Source organism: Cylas formicarius, unplaced genomic scaffold (genome assembly GCF_029955315.1).
Source record: "Cylas formicarius isolate icCylForm1 unplaced genomic scaffold, icCylForm1.1 PGA_scaffold_10__41_contigs__length_53128322, whole genome shotgun sequence".
Classification (NCBI taxonomy): domain Eukaryota; kingdom Metazoa; phylum Arthropoda; class Insecta; order Coleoptera; family Brentidae; genus Cylas; species Cylas formicarius.
The window spans coordinates 5,907,599-5,925,999 of record NW_026844214.1 but is presented as its reverse complement, the minus strand read 5'-3'; the positions used below and the strand labels follow the sequence as shown (position 1 = coordinate 5,925,999).

Below are 18,401 nucleotides of genomic sequence, written 5' to 3'. Positions count from 1 at the left end.
AGTTCTTACCAAATGAGATTGTGCTCAGTCAAAGGTATCATGTCATTTCTTTTAGCCACAATCTTTAAAGTGGTGTGGTAAAAAATGTAAGTATGTATATCAAAATGCATCAAAATTATCGGGCCTGCATACCCTGAATTTCGCAGACGATCAGATTATCAGACTACAGATATAGAATACGTGACTCGAAAGCTAATTGAAGAGTACAAAAAATGGGGCCTAGAACTGGACATCTTAAAGACGAAGTACATGGGTATCGGAGGAATACAAGAACTTGCTCTAGAAGGGTCATCAAATCTTGCCAAAGCTAAAAATACTTGGCAATAAATATATCAGTCAGTGGAACCCTAGACTGCACAATCAGAGAGAGAAAGAGAGAGGACTGGAGGAAGTCCCGTGGAATGACATGGGGGAATGGAGATTGAAAATCGGACGACGTCGACGGACGTTTTAAAACCAATATCTATATATATTATCGGGAAATTCAAATGGTTGAATTGAATTTTCTAATTCCCACGAATGTCTATTGGGAAAATTGAAATTGCCTCCTCTACGGAGGCGGAGGCAAAAGTAGCCTAGCCAGTAAATAATATTTTTTTAACAAACAAAAAAAAATATTGCTTGCAGATCAGTAAGCAGCAAATGCTGGACTTGGGTGAAATTTAAAAGCTTAGATCAGTGAATAAAGATTTCGGTGAATTTAGATATCGGAATCAATAATAATTCCTAGATTTTGTTGATGTGGGTCAATGTTCTATCCGTTGTGACGTTTTCCTACTCCCTGAAGATTAAGAGAAAGGAAAGAATCTATTGACTTGCAAAGTTAAAGTGCAACAGCTCAATTTTTTTCGCTGTTTCAGGTAGCAGAGAAATGGCTTTCGCGCATGCTCTGGCTGCCGCGGGGGTGGTCTATTCCATCTCTAGGGCATGCCGTGACGGCCAGATTACGAGTTGCGGATGTTCGAGGATGCGGAGGCCCAAAGATCTGCGCAAGGACTGGGTATGGGGAGGATGTGGGGACAATTTGGAGTACGGCTACAAGTAAGTATATCATGTTAATTAGTCTAGAAATTTTTTTAAACGAAATTGAAAACACCAGGTAACTCGATAACGAAACAAACCAAACAAACTCAAATTTTATCAATGGAAATGGAATATCTATTCCTCATAAATGACAGGTAATTTTTACAGCCTCTGTTTAAAACGAAAGTATCACAAGAATTTATTTACTTATATAAAAGTATTCTAATTGGACAAACTTCAAAAAGTATCGAAATTATGTTTGGAAAAATTGATATTTTTGAAAGTGATATAAAAGTAATAGTTACTGCTAGAATTTAGATGTAGGAAAATCACGTCTCTAATTATACTAAGTATAAATGTTTGTCTCAAAAAGCGAGAATTAATTAACACAAGTAAATATCATTTAATATCGTGGTAATGGTACCTTTTTAAAATTATATTATAGTAAAATTTTCTTCAATAACATAATACGCAGAACAAAACATATCGTGAAAGTATAGCATATGGCGCAGAGTTGTAGAAACTTACCTACCGTCGACAAGAACGTCGTCTATTAGCTATAGGAATGGATTTCTGGTGAAGAAGTTGACCTCCAAGATGGAGGCTGGGAAAAGAGAGGCGGCGATAACAGTGAAAGACGTTGCTAGATGCATTTGAGAAAACAATCGCATTAAAAGTTTAAGATGGCTGTTAAGCCCACTGCAGTACGGGACTGTTACAAAGGAAATGAACGAACGAATGAAAGTTCTTCTTTCAATAGGGTTTCCCATATGGTATCTCCTGTTTGTCCTCTCCTGATGAGGATGTCCAGCATTCATTCCACCTCTTGGGAGGTCGTCGTCAGGATCTTCTTCCAACAATCTGTCGTTCATTTTCTTTAAGTGTTTATCCCAGAATGTTTTTTTTTAATTCTAACCGATTTTGTTACATTTTGTTTTCCACTTTGTTTTACCAATTGCATGGTCTTTAGTCTGATCTGTCTCTGCGGCATATGTTAATGTAGGTCGAACTTCCCTTCTATACAGGGTGTTTCAAAACGAATGGCGCATACAATACCAGCATATTCTTTGTATCAAAATATTTCAATTAGTCAAATAATCCTTTGGCCTAAAATCAAAACTAACGGAGATAGAAAAGTTATTTTATTTTTTCGTTTTTTATTACTTACATTCACAATTTTTAAAATGCAGGGTGCGGCAAAATTATAGGTACTATATGGGATGTTAATAAAAACCAAACTACATAAAGCAAAGATTTTTTAAAAATTATTTTTGACATGCACATTTTATGCCATTTAGGAACGTTATGTTTAAAAATGATGTCTTTTAAATGAACACCATTATTGTCGATGCACTCTTGTAGGTTCTCGCGGAAGCGCACATTACCCGATGGATCATTCCTTGGGGAATTGAGGCAATTTCTTGTCTTATGGCTGCCTTTAATTCTTCCAAAGTCCGCGGACGATGTGTGAAAACTCTCGCTTTCAGGTAACCCCAAAGAAAAAAGTCGCAACGCGACAAATCAGGCGAACGTGGCGGTCAGCCGAGATCACCCCGTAAAGACACACAGATTCAGTTAACGACGCGTTGTGTGCGATGTAGCACTATCCTGCTGGAACCAAAGATGTTCTCTTTGATCGTTGTTCAACTCGTTCACCTTTGAACGCAGGAAATTGTTAAGCATATCAAAATATCGATCTCCGTTGACTGTTACCGTTATTCAAACTTCTTCGTAAAAGTAAGGACTCCACACGCCGAACTCTGAGATTGCACACCAGAGGGTGACTTTTGGACTGTGAAGAGGTCGGTCATGAAGTTCCTGTGGACTATATATACAGTGCCTCTGGGAATGTTTTGAAGAATATCCCGGCATAAATTTGTACGGGTTTCAAAATCTCTTGCCCTTAATTCCTGCACTACCATCATTTTGTATGGATGCATTTGCAGTGTAAAATTCTTCGAACACTTCTATCGGGTATTCCCAAAGCAGCTGCATGCTTACGAGCAAAGCGCCTTGGAGACTGTTGTACGGAAACTCTGACTGCATTCACATTTTCCGGTGTTCTTGGTCGGCCAGTAGATTTTCGGTTACGCGTAGAACATGTTTCCCTGAAGTGTAAAACCCACCGACGAATTGTTTTTCCATCCGGAACCGCGAAATGCCGACCAACATCAAACTGATTACGAAAGGCGCGCTGCGTCGCTATTACAGATTCCCGATTTCTAATAAACTCCGTCCCTTCAAAATCCGAAACGCAAGCCCAACAATCGAATAGCTCTGTTAGTCATAAAATCAATGTGATATGTAAATGTGAGCGATATATATATATATATATATATATATATATATATATATATATATATATATATATATATATATATATATATATATATATATATATATATATATATATATATATATATATATATATATATATATATATATATATATATATATATATATATAATGATGACACTATATTCCGGGATATCATCCGTTCGCTCGTTGAACTCCGACTGGAATCCTGCATCCGACTGGAATCCTGCAGACGTTTCGCCAAAATCTCACTTGGCATCTTCAATGCTCGCGCTCCGAAAACACTTCGAACACTGGGAGGTTATCGGCGGTGCGTGTGGTATTTATACTCTGCGCCGGAGATGGTAACGGTGCTGCTTGTGCGTGGGGGGTGGTGGCTCCGCCCCCTGAATTGTCGCGTTGTTAATTTCGCCCGATCGTAGTTGCGATGTCCCCGTTGGCTGCTGCGCATCGCTCTGCTGTTTGATTATCGTTCTCCACGTGTTGGATAAATGCAGAGCGTCGTCTCTCGTATTGAGGTGTCCGGACTTTTCTATTTCGATGGCCTCTCGTATAATCCTAGTCCTAAAATCAGGAATATTAGCTATTTGTTTGCAAGTGCCGAAATCAATTTTATGGCCTGTCTGATGTTGGTGCTGAAACAAAGCAGATGTTGTTTGTTTGTTTCTTATGGCTAAACGATGTTCCTCGAGCCTGGCTGAAATCCTTCTGTTGGTCTGTCCCACATACGTCAGGCTGCACGATCCGCATGCTACACTGTATACTCCTTGGTTTTCCAGAGTAATTTTTTGTTTTGGGTTTCTTAGTATTGCTCCGATGGTATGGTCAGGTTTGTATGCCGTTGATATGTCGTGTTTCCGTAATATTCGGCCGATTTTGTCAGTAACCCCCTTGATGTATGGCAGGACAGCGATCGATCTTCGTTGGGTCTCATCCTGCACTCTCTGCTGCGACTGTTGTTGTTTATTGATTGCCTTGTTGATGGTGCGCCTTTGGTATCCGTTTTGTTGAAGACAGGTACTAATTTTCTTCAGTTCTTTATCTCTGTTCCTCTCGTTTGTGAGCCTGAAGGACCGAGCAATTAATGTATTTGCCTGCCACTGCCTGTATCTGTGATGGGTGGTGATGAGATTTAGCGTTCAGATATCTATTAGTGTGTGTTGGTTTTCTATAGACAGTGTGTTCCAAGTGTCCATCTTCGGTCCTTGTGATGTGCACATCTAAAAAGGGCAGACTGTTATCCTCTTCAAGTTCTATTGTAAATTGAATCCTTGGGTGAATGGAATTCAGATGATCTAGGAATTTCAAAAGCTCCTCCTTGCCAAAAGGCCATACAACAAATACGTCATCAACGTATCTTGTCCATAGTTTTGGCTTCAGATTTGCCTTCTCTATTGCTTTCTTTTCGAAGTAAATCATGAAGAGGTTGGCAATCACAGGTGAGAGAGATGATCCCATTGCTGCTCCATCTATTTGTCGGTAAATTTTCCCGTTGTGCATAAAGTAAGCGTTTTTCAGGCAATGTCTTGACAGATCCATTATGTATGGCGGAAGATCTTCGTTTTCTTCTATAAGCAAGAGTGCCTCTTCTACTGGAATACTCGGGTAGAGGGATTTGACATCGAAACTTGCCATAATGTCGTCCTTGTCCATCCTGAGAGAACCTAAAATCTGAGTGAAATGTTCTGAGTTTTTAACATAGGAATCTGCCTTTTCCACTATAGGCTGAAGTGCACTGGCCAGATGTTTTTCCAGCTTGCATAATGGTGAGTTAAAGGCGCTTACGATTGGACGCAGGGGAACCCCGTCCTTATGGATCTTTGGGAGCCCGTAGAATTTTGGGCAACGACTCGATTTTTCCCTCGGAATAAGTTTCTTCTTTGCATCCTCGTTTATTGATGAATCGAGAATTTTGGACTTAGTTGTTTTCTCCAAATATGTCGTGGGATCTGCCGTTGATATGTCGTGTTTCCGTAATATTCGGCCGATTTTGTCAGTAACCCCCTTGATGTATGGCAGGACAGCGATCGATCTTCGTTGGGTCTCATCCTGCACTCTCTGCTGCGGCTGTTGTTGTTTATTGATTGCCTTGTTGATGGTGCGCCTTTGGTATCCGTTTTGTTGAAGACAGGTACTAATTTTCTTCAGTTCTTTATCTCTGTTCCTCTCGTTTGTGAGCCTGAAGGACCGAGCAATTAATGTATTTGCCTGCCACTGCCTGTATCTGTGATGGGTGGTGATGAGATTTAGCGTTCAGATATCTATTAGTGTGTGTTGGTTTTCTATAGACAGTGTGTTCCAAGTGTCCATCTTCGGTCCTTGTGATGTGCACATCTAAAAAGGGCAGACTGTTATCCTCTTCAAGTTCTATTGTACATTGAATCCTTGGGTGAATGGAATTCAGATGATCTAGGAATTTCAAAAGCTCCTCCTTGCCAAAAGGCCATACAACAAATACGTCATCAACGTATCTTGTCCATAGTTTTGGCTTCAGATTTGCCTTCTCTATTGCTTTCTTTTCGAAGTAAATCATATATATATAATATATATATATATATATATATATATATATATATATATATATATATATATATATATATATATATATATATATATATATATATATATATATATAGACAGTTAAAAATCTTGGATTTTGGTTCGATTTGGAGCTCACATTTACATATCACATTGATTTTATGACTAACAGAGCTATTCGATTGTTGGGCTTGCGTTTCGGATTTTGAAGGGACGGAGTTTATTAGAAATCGGGAATCTGTAATAGCGACGCAGCGCGCCTTTCGTAATCAGTTTGATGTTGGTCGGCATTTCGCGGTTCCGGATGGAAAAACAATTCGTCGGTGGGTTTTACACTTCAGGGAAACATGTTCTACGCTTAACCGAAAATCTACTGGCCGACCAAGAACACCGGAAAATGTGAATGCAGTCAGAGTTTCCGTACAACAGTCTCCAAGGCGCTTTGCTCGTAAGCATGCAGCTGCTTTGGGAATACCCGATAGAAGTGTTCGAAGAATTTTACACTGCAAATGCATCCATACAAAATGATGGTAGTGCAGGAATTAAGGGCAAGAGATTTTGAAACCCGTACAAATTTATGCCGGGATATTCTTCAGGATTCCAGTCGGAGTTCAACGAGCGAACGGATGATATCCCGGAATATAGTGTCATCACATTTTTCCATCCGTGAATCAATACGTGAGAATATATATATATATATATATATATATATATATATATATATATATATATATATATATATATATATATATATATATATATATATATATATATGTCATCTACTGGATACCCATTCTCAAACTCGTGAGTCAAATGCCGTTTACCGCACTATATACTGCATAATATACATAATATACTATTCTCGCATTCTATAGCCTTCAATTGCTCTTAATGCTATTTGGTACTAGCTCCTAATATATAATTGTTTGTTACGAATAGACGCCTCGTGAGGAAAGATAAATTCAACAAACATCGCGATGGTCTTCTATTATAGGCGATACCATATCGCAGACAATCTCTCCGATAGTCCTTATTATAAGTAGCATATTTACGATCCAATTAAAAATGCCGGTCCGGGGAAGAGTTAGTCGCATTAATTTAAAAACTAATTGTTTACGTCTCCGTGGGCCGCAGCCTGTAACGCGTAAAAAATTTACGCAGACAATAAACTATTGCTCCCGTAAAGCACCTGTCAATGTGGTGGTTCAGCGCGGTCATATAATAATTATTTATAGTACCCAGTTGTCCACCTGATGTGTTGCTCAACGCAAATAACGGCCAGCGGCGCGCGTACTTTCTTTTAACACTTTCCACAATATCCAATAATATACACTATCGCACTTAAGTAGAGCAACAATTCGGGAGATATTTGCTAATCCCGATTTTATAATTATTCGTCCATAATAATATATACCATATAGCTACTAGATATATAATGGCCTTGCTTATGCTGATAGTACAGGAGCTCATGGAGCAACTATGTAAAAAAATTTCGAAAAAGTTCGTTCCACGTGCGCATGCGCGAGAATTAAAATTTCGTTTTTAACCAATGGCGGGTCTAATGACAAATTCTGACGTAGGACCCATAAGGCCTTGGGGCTTTTAACAAACAACATGGCCGCTGACAAATCGTCGATGTTTGGATGCGGGTTTTATTTTTCATTCAAAAAATGAGTCAAGTTCTGAAAAGCAGTACAGAATTGCAGCACCCACGTCGGAATCAGTATAATTTTGTAATTAATTTAGCGTTTTTGTTCTTCAAGCCCTGTAGATACGATGCAATTTTTATGTAAACTATTTTTTTTGTAAATCGGCCCAAAGCGTTAGTTTTCATAAACTCATAAGTTTAACCTCCATTGAAAATAACTTTGAGATGCTAGATATCGCACATGAACCGCCTAAGTGAAGAAATGTTCAAGACGGTTCTATAATGTTCTATAGACGGTAATTGACAAGGGATATATCTTATGATAGTTCTAGTAAAAATTTTATCTTGTATCTTAATTGCTTTCTTACATTTTCTGTAATTCTTGTGCACTAAAACATATTACCCAAAATGTAGGGAATTCTGTTTAGTAAATTCACATGTAAATATTTGTGCAAATCTATTTTTCAATTTGTTAAATGCCAAATATATAGGCATCACTGTTTCTCTAAGAATCTTGAAAGCACAAATTATGCAAGTTTATGAATACAGTACGGAGATATTGACACCAAATATGAAAACAACAATGGCACAGAGATTGATGTTGCGTTTTTATAACGCATGCGCCAACAATCGTAAACCTAATAGGATTGCCCAATCCCATGACATACGTTCGCCAAAATTATCGATCGCACGTGGTCGCTTGTGACGTAAGCGAAGTCCTCTAACGGTTTTTGTGTGTTCTGTCAATGCATTTGAAGGCGTATTAAAGCGTTGTATTTTGTGTTCTTTGAACAATTAAAATGATTTAAACTAGTGAGTAGTGCGCTTATGTTTGTGTTAATTGTATTTCTGTAAAAAAAAACTTGGACAAACCAGTGTTTTTAAGCTTTAACAAATACTTTAAAATTGTATGTGCTTGAATGGCGAGAACTGAGAAAAACAGTATTTTTAACCTTAGACAAAGACTTAAAAGTTTTGTGTTCGTGCTACTTATTAGCGGTGTTATTAGGTAGGAAGGAAGCTCAAAATATTACACATTTTAATATTGGTAAAGGTAATAAATGCATTTCTTTTACCTTTTTCAGTGGGATAAGTTACATCAAAAAATAGTTAGGTATGCCTGGAACGAGATGTGCCATATATTGGTGCAATAACAACTATTTTGATGAAAAAGCAAGTTCTCGAAAATGTAATACTTTTTACAAAACTTCTGGACTCCTCCTGCGTCGGTTTTTGCTGAGTCTAAATTGCTGACGTTTCGCCAATCATCCTGAGTTTGACTGAAAAAAGTTTGAGTCAAGCTCTGAAGAAGCCAACAGTTGTGAAATTCTAGAGAAATCTCCAGAACCCATTCCAGAACCCCGGCCAGAACCCATCTCTGCACCCCAAATAATAAATTATAAAGGGAAGTATGATACCCGCAGAAAAAAAATAGAAAGTATGGTAAAATTGTAAAATAAAGATTTAAGTATATGTAGTAATATGTATTTTTTATATTATGTACATGCGAGGGTACATATGATTATTTACCTACCACCTATAAATAGTTGTTATTTATGCCTAATATATTTTTTTGTTTTTTAATATGTTCTTTAATATATCCAAAAATAGGGATTTCTAGTTTATTGTTGATTTTTGTATATTTAAAATGGCAGAATGCCGTAAAACACAAAGTTTTACAAGTAAATCGTTTTGTTCACTAGTTTTATGTATTTATGTGTAACAATATTTAATTAATATATGTATTCAAGATAATACATATAAGCTAAACTTGATTGCAATAGTATTATTTTTACCCTACCTGAGACCTTACCCTACGCTACTTCCCAATCATTATTAAATAAGTACTAAAACAATTTAATGTTGGCATTAAATGAAAATAACGAGTGATTATCCAAACAAAATGCTATTTTAGCTACTCAAATTCCTCAAAGTCCATGCATTTCCATGCATTTACATAGTAAACGCGTATTGGAAGTTAAAAACTATCCAATTTTCAATATTACCATCACTCATGACCAATAGAACAGATTTCTTCCTGTTCTTTTAAGACTTTTGACATGTTAGAGAAACACGCCCACTTGTGGCTATATTTAACATTCTTTTAATATCAAATACATAAATAAATCATTAATAGTGTTATAGAAAATTAGGAATTCAAAAATCAGAAACCGACATAAAGACAAATGAGAAGAAAAGGTTTCGTGTTGGTGAGCATTCCAATAGTATTAATTAAAACCATATCTTTGGCTTTCGTTGTAAAAATTTTAATTTAACTGTCTTCCTGTGTTTGTTTCTTTCAAGCGTTCTGAAAATAGTGTTTTATTTATTTCGTTCTATTTTAACGACAAACTTGGTATATAATAATATCTATATTTTTCTGGGTTTAATTGGTCTTTTCAGCTACATCTTTAAAAAGTTTTTAAATGGAGGTTTCGCATATACTAAATTAAGAAGGAATGTGCTTTTCCAGTGGTGACAATAAAAAGAAAGTATTGTCTTTATTTACAACGAAACAAGAAGCAATAATTTTTTCTACTTTCGTTTGAAACTAGCGAAATGAAGATGCTAGTTTTGTTAACAAAACAGATAACAGATATTCGTTGGAATTGGAAAATCCTCGTTTTATATGGGAAATACATTTTCAGCACGAATTCAAGATAAACGCGTGCACAGTCATAGTAAATAACTATGTACCAGGACCATTTTAATTACATTGTTTACAACACGATTTCATAGATTTGTCGCTTCTCCAATGCCCGGAACGTAATCCGGATTTTAATCCAGTGGACCCAATAAAAAGCTTTGAGAAACTTTGGCATAAAATTCAGGATTTTTTTTTCGAACAAGACAATCCTTCATTAATGGAATTAAAAAATGTATCGAAGTGCATGGTTTTCTGTTTTTTGTAATAATTAATATTTTAGTAAATTAAATAATGTTTGATTTGACCACAGTTCTCTAACAAAATTTTTTATTATAGTTTTTTGTTATTTATATCAATAGAAAACAAAGTCCGATGTTTTTTATCTTAAAAAGTCTTCTGTCTTTTTCGGTATTGGTGAGTTCCGCAGGTCAATAACATTTTTTTTACTTAGAAAACTCCCCAAAAAAATCCTGCCTTGTCAGAAATTAAATTTGACAATATACAAAAAAAATATGATGGTACTTTTGCAAAAAGTGTGAGCAGGTGGTGCCATCTACAAATTCTTGCAAAAATTATTACATCGTCTAATTTCTCGTCCGTGAAAACCATACACGCGAATAACTGTATTAGAGTATTAAAAAACAATCAAAACAATCTCAGCGCCCTCTTATAGGTTGGTTAGTTTTGATCAGTCCACTAGTTGCAATTGTTCACACAACCCTTCCAGAAGTTCTAAGCTAAATTGACGTTGATATACGATTTTCGTAGTTGTTCATGAATGATTTATTATATTGCCAAAAGTTTGCTAATTTAAATTATAAATAATAAATATTGGTGCAAATTGTTTGGTTGTGGCACTCGTTCCACCAATGGAAAGCACTGTTAATAAACCGTGTATGAATTTAAATCTATTAAAGTTATCGGGAATTTGATATCTATAAGAAACAGCTATTATGGCTTATAGCCGTTAATTAAATGACTCAGTCGTAAAGACTAATAAGTGACAGATTTATCTCCATATGGTGATATATTTCTTCTTAAGTATGGGATACGCTTTTTTAAACAGACGTGCATACATTTTTCTGTTTGTTTCGGAAAGCTTTGCGTACTTCATTGGTTGATTTAATATTTAATCAGGTAAGATCATCATCGATCATAATCGAACCTATCCGGCCAACTAAAATCGTATATTGTAGATCTACTCCGGTGGCAATAAAAGTAACAATATGTTATAAATCTTCGCGCTCTACTTAAAATGACTACCTTTTACGAAGTTTTCAAACGTAATTAACACGATTACGTCAAATTTATTTATTGCCTATTGTATCCGCTTTTGCCACAAAAATCGTTATCTAAGATCGAAAAGTTTAGATATGAATATGTACTGGGTGGCCGGTTTATGAGGCATCGCTATCTAATCTCAGGAAATAGAAGCAATTCAACAAAAATTAGGTTAATTTGGAATTTTCATTTATTATATTTCCATGTATACAGGGTAACTCGTTTCGCCGTGACCACTACCAACTTTTTTATTTCAAATGGAGCACCTTGTTATATATACAGGATGTGCCACGACACACACAGCTTGGGAGTGTGTTGCTGGGGTAATTTCAAGTCAAAAATTTTAAATAGTAACCACTTTATTCAATTAGTTGCTCCAGTATTACGTTCGGCTGATAGTATTATTATTAAAAAGTCCAGGGGGCTCTGAATCTTATGCATTTATGAATTTCTTAATCAAAATTATACGCACCGGTGGATTGGAAGACGTTCTGCATTACCTTGGCCAGCAAAGTCACCTGACCTTAATCCCTTAGATTCCTTTTTATGGGAAAAACTGAAAACTTTTTATGCCGAAAGTATTGAAAACAGAGCTAGAATTATGGGTACCCCAGAAATTATTCGTGCTGATTCTGAGGCTGTTCAGCAGAGCTACCAATTAAATTTTAAGAAAAGCTGGACTATGTATACAGCAACTGGGTGGACATTTTGAAAAACTAATTTAAAAAAATAAAATATTAATAAATACCATATAAATTCAACAACAATTTTTCGGTAAAATAAAATGTCGGAAGATGACTACTAACGCTGTCTATTTTTGCAAAAGAACAAATTATCCCGACATGCTTATTACAAAGGCGAAAAAAACATTTTACAATTTAGATATTAGTATTAGGCGTAAGTATGATGATGGTATTTCTGACATAAAATTCAATGGGTAAAATAATTTCAAAGCTAATAGGTATTTCGTTATAATAGATACAATTAATAATGAAGCGCAAAAAAGGTTAGAAAAGTAGATCCCTATTGATAAACATTTCAGCGTTTTAACTCAACTTCATAACTATAAAAATTACCCACTTTAATAAAACTCTATAAAAATGATATTAATGAAGAACTAGGAGAGGAATGCTTTATTATTAATTATTATTACTTCAGCACAGCGTTTCCTAATATTTACACAACCCTTCAGACTAACGCTTCAGAAAAAAGACAATTTTCTATTTTAAAATTAGTCAAAACTTTCTCTGAATTATGAGTCTATGAGTCTGAGTGGGTGGAGCCTTTGTTTTTTATAATTTTATATAAAAACATGCAAAATGTTGTACAGTCCAAGTCATTGCAAGTCGTTGTATAGATGTGATGCATGATCATACTTTTTTAAACCACATATAAATCGGGTACAGATATTTTGGACCCTTGGTATTCTGTTTTTGGTGTTCATACCGTACACACAACCGCAAACGCAATGATTGCAATTAAAATATGACAATACTACGGTTTCACCCAAATTTAAAATTTAAAATGTTTCGGTTGCCGTAAAGCATTTTAAGAGACATAAAAGTTCTTTGGAACCTAAGAGTACTATCGATAACTATATCCAAGTTTTGTCTCATCATGTTAATCAATTTTAGTATTGTCTATAGAGATTTGCGTTTATATAGTTTATTCTTGCTCCCAAAAATCGTACAATGAGCTTTCTCATTATTAAGTTTCAAGTTGTGTTCGTTAGAAGGATCACAGTCCTTATTAATAAATCGAATAGCCTACAAGAAATCTTTCGTATCAAAATAAAAACAAATTTGAGTATCATCAGTGACTGCCTGTATTTTACAGTGTCTCAGTAAATTGAACAGAACATCCTTATAAACGAGAAAGAGTGAGGGTCCTTAGATGGAACCTTGTGGAATCCCAGATTGAATATGTACCTATCAGATAAATTATTATTACACTGTATAGACTGAAACCCGTCGTCTACGTAGGAACTTATAAGAGAAGCTGAATTATCAGAACCATAATAGTTTAATTAAGCACGCAAAATGTCGTCGGTCACACTCATAAGGGATTAGGAATAATAGATAGATAGATAGATAGATAAGATAGATAAAATAGATAAGGAATTAGTTGTCGCAAAATTCTTTCGGAAAACGCTTTGAGTTTTTGGTATAATTAAATTATCAAATGGTTATATAAAATTTTTTCAAATATCCTACATAAAGTAGGGTTTAACGATATGCGTTATGTACTTATCCATTTTCATCCACATCAGAAAATAGAATTATTTAAAAAAGAACTTACACTCTCTGCAGTCTGTAACATCTTGTAAAATTTAAAAAAACATTTATTTGGTTGAAGTCGCATAAATAATTTCAAAAAGAACTTACTATTTTTACTCTAGCCAATGTTGAATCCCTATCAGTCGAAAAATATTTATAAATAAAGTTACTACAGGTTGGCGAGTCTTTAAATTCCAAATCAAAAAGATGGCATGATTTTATATATCTTATATTTTTTAAAAATAAAATATGACGTAACATTTTTATTATACTAGTATTGTTAAAAAAGAAACAAAAACTGTCATGGGGTGCACCAATTTTTGAGTGCCCTAGGACCCCCAGGTATGTAAATGCGGCGCTGTCCCCACTGTCAAAAAGTCCGTTGGTTACGAAATATGACATTGCGGAGAATTTGCAAAGGCTGCCGCGTGGACGATCAAAGCGTACGCCGGAGCCAGTAACTCCCTGGCTTAAATAATTTGTCTCGGTATCCAGATGACAGATAGTCTTTAGGGTGCATTGACGTTTATTACGCTGAGGGCTCAGACCGTGTCCAATTTCGTCCCGTCTCCGTGACGAATCCGTCCGGATTGAAATCCGAACTCTCGGATCGTTCTCGAATGTTTTCCCCGGTCGTTTTTATACACCCAATTAGTCAACTATAAAAACGAAATTTACGATTACGTCGATCACTTGGTCGCGCACTGCACAACTCTCGTTTCGTGTTTATAGTCTATTTCGGAAAGGTGTGGAGCAGTAAAACCTCATTAGGTATGCAAAGGAACCACAGAGTCTGCCAACTAGAGATAACTGTTTACTAAAAGGAAACACACTTAAATTGCCGCTGACTTTGGCAATTACAAAAGATTTAAAAATATGGTTACCGCTGCAGTTGGAAGGGAGAAAACATACTACCCTAATAGCTGTAAATGTAGATGTTATTAATGATTACTTCTTCTTCTTCTTTTTCTTCTTCTATATTAGGCACTTCTGCCTGTCTTACTCCAATGTAATTTCTATCCCAAATTGTCGTTCCATCTTTTTCCTGGGCGTAATATACTCCTCCGACCGGCAGGCGATTTATCTCTTGCTATGTCAGTATCCATTGTTCAGACATTCCATCTATATGTTGATTCCATTCTTGCTTTCTATTTCTTGTCCAGGTGTTAATGTTTTCAATTCCACATATCTCTTATGTTTTCATTTGTTTCTATATAGATTGTTTTCTCTGCTATTTTCCTTAATATTTTCATTTCATTTGTTTTGCATATCGTATCGTTTAGGCATCCCGCGATTCTATTGGCTTTTGCAGTTTGTTCTCTTATTTCATCCTCTATGTTAATATCATATGATAATCTCATTCCTAAATTTTTGATATTCTATAATTTGGTTATCAAGTTCCAGCTTACATCTAATTGGTTCTTTAGAGATTACTAGTGATTTAGTTTTTTTGGCCGATATTTTCATATTAAATTTCTTTGCATTTGTATTAAACTGTTGTAGTGGCCTCTGCAAATCATCTTCACTCTCAGCTACCAATACAGCATCGTCGGCGTAAAGCAGCACTTGTATTTCTTTATTACCCATTTTATAGCACTTTTTTGTTTTTACTTGTTTAGTTATTTCGTCTAATATAACATTAAATAATAAGGTCCTTAGTGAATCTCCTTGCCTAATACCTATAGTTCATCTATATGCTCTGTTAGTTCTGAATTTACTGTTGCTTCTATTTTATTTCTTTTGTATATATTTTCGATTAGTTTTATTATATCAAATGGGATATTTCTGTTATAAAGTATATGTATCACGTCCTCTAGCTGCACTCTATCGAATGTTTTTTCTTCATCTATGAAGAATAACACACTTCTGAAACCTTGTGTTCTTTAAAGAGTTTTACAAGTGGAGTTATTTTGTTGGTCATAACTTTTGTTGTCTCTCTCTCCCTTTTTAAAAAGTGGCATCATTATGCTTTTCCTCTAATCTTCCGGTATTTGTGGTCTTCGTATTATCTTGTTTATAAACGCTGTTAGTTCTCTAATTAGCTTGGGACCTCCGTACTTCAATAATTCATTCTGTATTCCATCTTTACCAGCCGATCTTCGGTTTTTTAAGTCCTTAAGTGCTTCTTTCATCTGTTTCTATATCCAGGGTTCCACTTTGTTGAACTCTATTCCAAAGCTCACGAGAGTCAAGGGTTTTATGAAAATAATGTAATACCAGATATTATGGAAAATCGTTTAAAATTTCAACGTTTAAAAGAAATTATTAATAATATTAAAACCGAAGCTACCGCAATGGACAGTATTAATATTTTTACAATTGGGCTCTTTCTACCATTTTTGCTACCAAACTTTACACATGCCATAAATTTCTGTCTAGAAAAATCGGAAATTCCTAGTCCTGCTACAGCTGAGAACCTCTAGCCTATAAGTATTCTGCCAATATTTTCAAAGTTCGTAAAGAAAATTATTGAAAAACCAGCTGGATAGCTACTTCAATATAATCCCCGCAAAGCAGTCGGGATTTAGACCTACAGTGGTTGCATGACCCTTCTCAATATTTTTTCTGGGACATTGGCAAGTAGACTGTGTTAGTTTTGTTAGATTAATCATCATTCATCATCTTCATGTTAGATTAATCATCCGTTGCCTTTATCGATTTTGAATTATATTGGTTTGCGTGTATCTGCACGAAAGCTTATTAAAAATAATCTTATCGACCGTGAACAAGGCGATGGTTCTTGCAAGTTTCGTAGAATTATCCTCTGGAGTCTAACCAAAATTTAAACTAAAGATGTGTTTATTATTTGAAAATTCGTCTAATCTCTTCAATTTTTTCATGTTGGACAAATATCCCTTTGACTTTCGCGGTATCATAAATATTTGTATTGAACTTGCCACGCAATTTTTTTCGTCTTTTGTTCCTTTTTATCATTAAATATGCATATATTTAACTTTGTAAAATGACCTGAGTGATCATTTGAAAAGGTTTTTAAGTTTTAATATTCTTAAGAAGTTAATGGTGCTCATTTTTATCAAATAAAAAAATAATTTCTTTGATGCCCTGTTTCTGTAAATTTTAACACCTGAAAAAATAATTCCTTTGATGTGCCGTTCCTTTAAATTCTGTCAATTTTTGGTCGTGTGATCTTTGGATATGGATATTTTGCGTTAAACAAATTACAAACTTCTTGAGTTCTGGCTTTGTCTCCATAACCGATAAAATTTCAATTTCAATTCTTTGGGTTTGAGTTAGATGCGCCATATTTATTTTCTTTATCGATAGAAATAGTACTACTTGCTTAGCTGGGGTATGCTACCTGAATTGTTCGTGATACAGGATTCGAAAATATATTTAAAAAAATTGTGTTCCATTTAAAAAAATGAACTTGGTATCAACATATACTTCCACATATATTTCAATTTACTGCAAAAGATGCACAAGAAAAAATTATGATGGATGCATGATGGAATTACAATACCTGGCTTTTCAATGAATTTGTTCCATATATTAGCCTTTCACTATATAGGAAACTGGTTCTAAACTACGACTAATCGATGCTTTGATTTTACGTTGCTTGATAAGACCTAGTGTTTGGACTGCTTTCTTGAGAAGGTAAAATTCGCAAATCCCAAACTTTTAAATACTGTTGCAATTTTTTATGTTTCACTGGCACTTTTTGCATTCTTCCTTTATTGAGTTATTTATTTAAGCACTAGCACTAGCAACGTTTTTCTCTACATTAAGTCATAATACTTCCAATTCTTCTACATAGTTAAGCAAAGACAACTACTACAAACTAGGAAAATTTACCCACGAAAGCGCTGAAATGCTACCAAACTTGACCATTCTCTTCTTTGTGCTAAGATTCATATCGCCGCAATAAAAACCAAGAACCAAAAAATACTTGCCAGCCAATAGAGGCAGGTTGGCAGTACTTTAATAATCATTCTTTTAGAGCAACCGATTAGGCAAAAAAAATCATAGTACTCGTTATAGGCGCAAAAAGACAAGAAAAATTGAGATAAGTTGGATTATTTGTGTATTAGTGTGGACGAGAAATGAAAAATAGTTGTTCTAATATCACACCATACTAAAGATATTAGGAAAAAGACGGAAGAACTTTTTTTCCCAGCTGGTTCTTCAGTCCATGGCACTCTGAGATATTTGAATGGAACCAAGTTTGTTCATATGTCAGCTCGACTTATTTAAAGATTACAATAACTTTATAACTTAACACAACTTATATAACTGAAACAAAATTCATAGACCTTTTACCAAATATTAAAAATTTTCTAGGTCACCATATATACATTACGGATGTGAGGTGATGTGAGTCTTTGACAACTTTTTGAAATAAGATGAAAATAATATCTCTTGAAAAAATCTTTATAAATAGTATAGTATAGAATAGTATAAATACTTTGTTTTAACCTTTTGTTTATGAAGTAAATAATTGTTATTATAACATTGTATGTGTGTTTGTCATTATATTTTTTTTATTTGATTATTTTTATACTTAAATTCCGACGTTAAGTCAGAAAATCTGACGGATTTTTCATAAATCCTGACATGATTTTCTGAAATTGTAATTGTGATTATTTTTGATTATTTTGAACGTTAGATGCAGCACAGGTTTAGTTAACTAAGCGGTTTTGCAACTTTTGTTGAT

At 34.8% G+C, this 18,401-nt stretch overlaps 1 protein-coding gene across 1 annotated transcript in view; it reads left to right on the top strand.

The window, feature by feature from the left end:
- The window catches only part of LOC132697924 (protein Wnt-5b-like), a 178,562-nt gene that overhangs the window by 104,780 nt on the left and 55,381 nt on the right, over positions 1–18,401 (top strand). The window contains exon 4 of the mRNA XM_060663695.1: positions 861–1,041. Within this exon, the coding sequence (XP_060519678.1) occupies positions 861–1,041 (181 nt within the window). The remainder of the gene's footprint in view (positions 1–860; positions 1,042–18,401) is intronic.